This window comes from Gekko japonicus, unplaced genomic scaffold (assembly GCF_001447785.1).
Source record: "Gekko japonicus isolate JY-2015 unplaced genomic scaffold, Gekko_japonicus_V1.1 scaffold4914, whole genome shotgun sequence".
In the NCBI taxonomy this organism is placed as follows: Eukaryota; Metazoa; Chordata; class Lepidosauria; order Squamata; family Gekkonidae; genus Gekko; species Gekko japonicus.
Window position 1 is genome coordinate 60,645 of NW_015175518.1, and position 4,366 is coordinate 65,010.

The 4,366-nt window shown below is 42.6% G+C and overlaps 1 protein-coding gene across 1 annotated transcript; it reads right to left on the reverse strand.

The window, feature by feature from the left end:
- Positions 1-498: 498 nt before the first annotated feature.
- On the reverse strand, positions 499-1,778 carry LOC107122876. Its single transcript, XM_015426017.1, is given in 2 exon segments — positions 499-1,331; positions 1,334-1,778. Coding segments are annotated over 2 exon segments (1,278 nt in total).
- Between the last annotated feature and the right edge of the window lie 2,588 nt (positions 1,779-4,366).

Below are 4,366 nucleotides of genomic sequence, written 5' to 3' on the forward strand. Positions count from 1 at the left end.
TGGGTACTCTGTGTAACACTTAATATTTCCTCAATTATTAGTATTTGTTCTGGTGTAGCTTGTCCTTTCATGGTCAATCCAATCTGTAGTTGGGCTTGTTGATATGTTTTGCTGTCTTATAGCAATGGTGTATCTTCTGCGATGGGTAATCCTATGTGTTCATTTCTTCAATATGTCAGTTATTTCTTGAAGAGCAAGCTTGTAACTGTCTTTTTCAGAGGGGTTTCTAGATAGATCTTCAGAGAGGTCAGTTTTGAATTTTTCCCACAGGTGTGAAGCGTTGAATGGCTGTTGAAGTGCGCAGATGTACGCAAACATGTGTCGTAGTTGTAATGGCATTTTAAAGGTTGCTGCCTCTGCAATAGTCTTCTCCTATTCACTGTCTTCTTCAAGAAGACCTCTTCGGATTGCCGTGTCCCTAAACGTTGCACAAATTGTCCCTTCAGATGTTAGCAGATCCTCAAATGACTGTGCATTTGGGACATGTAATAATAGTAATCATAAGTAAAAACGTTCTGTGTCTCTGGGAGACACAGCATACATCCTTGCTAGGACAGTGTCTGCCTTGGCTTTGTTTTTCCTTTTTTCCCATTGTTTTTTCGCTGCATTCCACTTGTAATGTTTTGGCATGTCTGGGTAAAGGCAGTAATCAGAATTTTCACAGTGCTGTAAGCCTGTAGGCATGTTTCCTTCCTCCTGCATTTGTTCAGCAATTTGTTGATTGACTTTAAACCAAGCTGTTAACATAGTATCTGACGTTTTTGCCAGTGCTAAGGCCAAGGTTTCCTTGCCCTCTTTAAAAAGTACTTGTTGTTGCATTGGCAAATGTACAGGGAGTCGTACTACCATATGTGATTTGTCATGTAAATTGTACTCAAAGATTCTCCACATAGCCTCAGTTGGACCAACGTATCTTGCATTGACATAATTTGTGATCTCATCATAGTTTTGGACTCCATCATTCACTGTGACTGCCAAAATGGTGCAGTCATGGCCTTTATAAACATATTTGTGCAAGTATTTTATAGAAGCTATACTGGAGCACACCTCAACATTAATGTGTGCCTGAAAGTATTTTAATAAGTATGGGTTATAAGGAACCACATATCTGTTGTCTATGTCTACATGTTGTCCTTTAATTTTCTTAACTACTGTCTGTCCACTGTTTCTTCTCTGGTATAGGGGATATCCATTGACATTTGTTTTCGTGTTCTCTTGGAAAGGTTTGGGAAAACCTTTACTGCATTTTCCATCCTTCATGCACACAGCCTGTGGATTAATGTGCCCACATGGATTGTGTATCATGTATTCAGTGACACATCTATGTAGTGATCTTTTTCGGGATCTGGTATTTCAGCAGATATTGCTGCATCTATTTGATGATGTTCACGTAATTTATCTTGGTTACCTAATGTTAGAAGGATGTGTACGTGAGGCAGTCCTCTTTTTTGGAATTCTATGACGTAAAGGTAATTTTTTACCTGTCCAAAAATTTGTACAGTTTTTAGAAGTCTAATAATTTCTTTTACCTTTTCATGGAAAACTCTCACTACAATGTCTGGTCTGTGCTCTGGTTGTTGGTATTCTTTAATATTGTCTTTGATCTCTCTCCATTTTGGATTGCATGTAAATGTGATGAATATGTCTGGTTTTCCAAACTGTCTAACCATTGCCATAGCATCTTGATAAAGCTGCAACATATTCCTTGGGCTTCCTAAGAATGTTGATGGTAGCACGACCATTCTGCCTAGTCTTAAAGAATCATCTTGGGCTTTCATGCTTAAGGCATCCAAGAGACCTGCATAACTTTCAGCACATAGTAATTTGTTTTGATTATGTCTGATGTAGGCTAATCTCTCCCCTTCTATGCGACAGTAGTAGTCTACAGCCAGTTGTTGTGTAAGTTTGCCCAAGTTATGGATAGTAGTAAAGTGGTCTCTCACTGCCCAACAGTGAGATATGAACTGCAGTTGTGTGATCTTGTTCCTAATAGCTGATTTAGAATGTGAGTTGTGTGTTAATTTGCAGTGCCACCCTGGTTCACCAAACAGAAAGGCTAAAACATATGATAAGGGATCACAGTGTTGGCTGTAGGGATCCAAATGCACTGGCTTACCCTGTCTGGGATATATGGTGATACTTCTCCTACTTGGTGGTGCTCCATCAGTGCTTTGGAATACTGCAGCAATTTCTGCCACTTGTGGGTGATTGCAACGTCTAGGATCTTCATTTGGTTCATGGTAAAAATGTAGTGAGTATTCTACTGGTAATCTTCCTTCTGCTGTTGCCCTTTCTTCTTCTGTATGCAATATTTCTTTCATATGTATATATGTTTGTGCATAGCAGTTTATTTGTTTTATTAGCTCTGTTAAGGTGTGCAGTAATTCCACATTAAGGTCTGTATTTTCAGGTCTATTCAGTCTTATTTGAGTTGCCTCAGTTGTATCTATAATGTATAGCTGGCCATATTGTGGCAGCGCTTGATGATCTGGGTAAAGGTTTGTTATGCTATGATAGACAGTTCCCTGAATACAGAAGTGGTAGACTCCGTGGCCTGGTGTGTGATGTATTTGAGCTCCCACAGAAACAAAGGAAAGTGCGCTATTGTATTGGCGAATGTTTTCTAAGAAATGCTTTGAAAGAGGATGCTGGACAGTTAAGAGTTTTTTAAGTAATGGTGGGCAATGTAATGGTAGAATGCTGACTTTTCCATTGTCAAAAAACAGGAAATCACTGTGATCAATGACAATGACACATTTAATAAAATTTTACATTGAAACAAAGTCCAACTATTTATTTACTCAATATTACATTAAAAACAGAGTCCAACTTATTCATTTCCCTCTCATTACTCAATGAGTACACCGGTTTTTACACTCATTTCATGATCTTCCTCAAGAGTAATCCATGAAGTTCTTATGGAGTTGGAAGGTGTTTTCTTCTATGAATTAACAGTTCCATTGCATTTCTTAAGTAGGAGCAAGCCAATAAATTGAATGTCTATTTGTAGCAAACAGTCCATGATTTTGTGTGGCAAAAGCCTACTTTAAAATTGGCTGGCATGTGCTCTCCATTTGACATTATAGCCCAAAAGCTCTCTATGAAGTGAATGCATAGGAGTTGGAAGGTGTTTTCTTAAGCTATCCTGTAAAAAGCACATAGAAAAGGAGTAGAAACATGAGGGAAATGAATAAGTTGGACTCTGTTTTTAATGTAATATTGAGTAAATAAATAGTTGGGCTTTGTTTCAATGTAAAATTTTATTAGATGTGTTATAATTGATAACAATATTACGACACACAGCTTCAGAACAGCTCCGTCTTTACCGCTCTGCGGAACTGGTGGAGATCCCGGAGAGCGCGAGTTTCATATGGGAGCTGGTTCCACCATATTGGTGCAGCCAAGAATGCCCTAGTTCTTGTAGTTGTTAACTTGGTGTCCCTAGGGCCAGGGGGGACTAAGTGGTCCTGCGACTCAGATCTCAGTGCTCTCGAGGGAACATACGGGGAAAGGCGGTCCCGCAGGTAGGCAGGCCCCAGACCATAAAGGGCTTTAAAGGGCATAACCAGCACCTTGAAGCATATCTGGAACGCTATTGGCAGCCAGTGCAGCGCCCTCAGCACCGGTTGGATGTGTTCCCTCATAGGGGCCCCTATCGGCAACCTAGCTGCGGCATTCTGCACCAGCTGCAGCTTCCGAAGTTGCCCCAAGGGCAGCCACATGTAGAGAGCATTGCAGTAATCCAACCTCGAGGTGACCATCACGTGGATCACTGACGCCAGATCATTGCGTTCGAGGAAGGGGACCAACTGCCTAATCAGCCGTAGATGGTAAAAGGCTGCCTTGGCAGTGGCTGCTACCTGGGCCTCCATTGTCAAGGAAGCATCCAGGAGCACTCCCAGACTCCTGACCCTTGGAGCTGGCACCAATGGTGCCCCACTGAAGGCCGGAAGTGGGACCCCTACCCCATACTGCTCCGATTCAGGCATAGGACCTCCGTCTTCGTCTGATTTAGTTTCAGTCAACTCAGTCTAAGCCAGTCCGCTACGTCCTGCAACGCCCAGTCCAGATCTTCCAGGTTAGAGCCAGACTGGCCGCCCAGCAACAGATACAGCTGGATGTCATCTGCATATTGATGACAACCCAACCCATGCCTCCGGGCAATCTGGGCAAGGGGGTGCATATAGATGTTAAACAGCATCGGTGAGAGCACAGCTCCCTGGGGTACTCCACAAACTAGTGGGTGCCTCTGGGACGTACTCTCCCCGAGCACCACCCTTTGTCCCCGACCTTGGAGGAAGGAGACAAGCCATTGCAAGGCGAGCCCCCGAATCCCCACATCGGTGAGGCGGTGGGTGAGCAACCG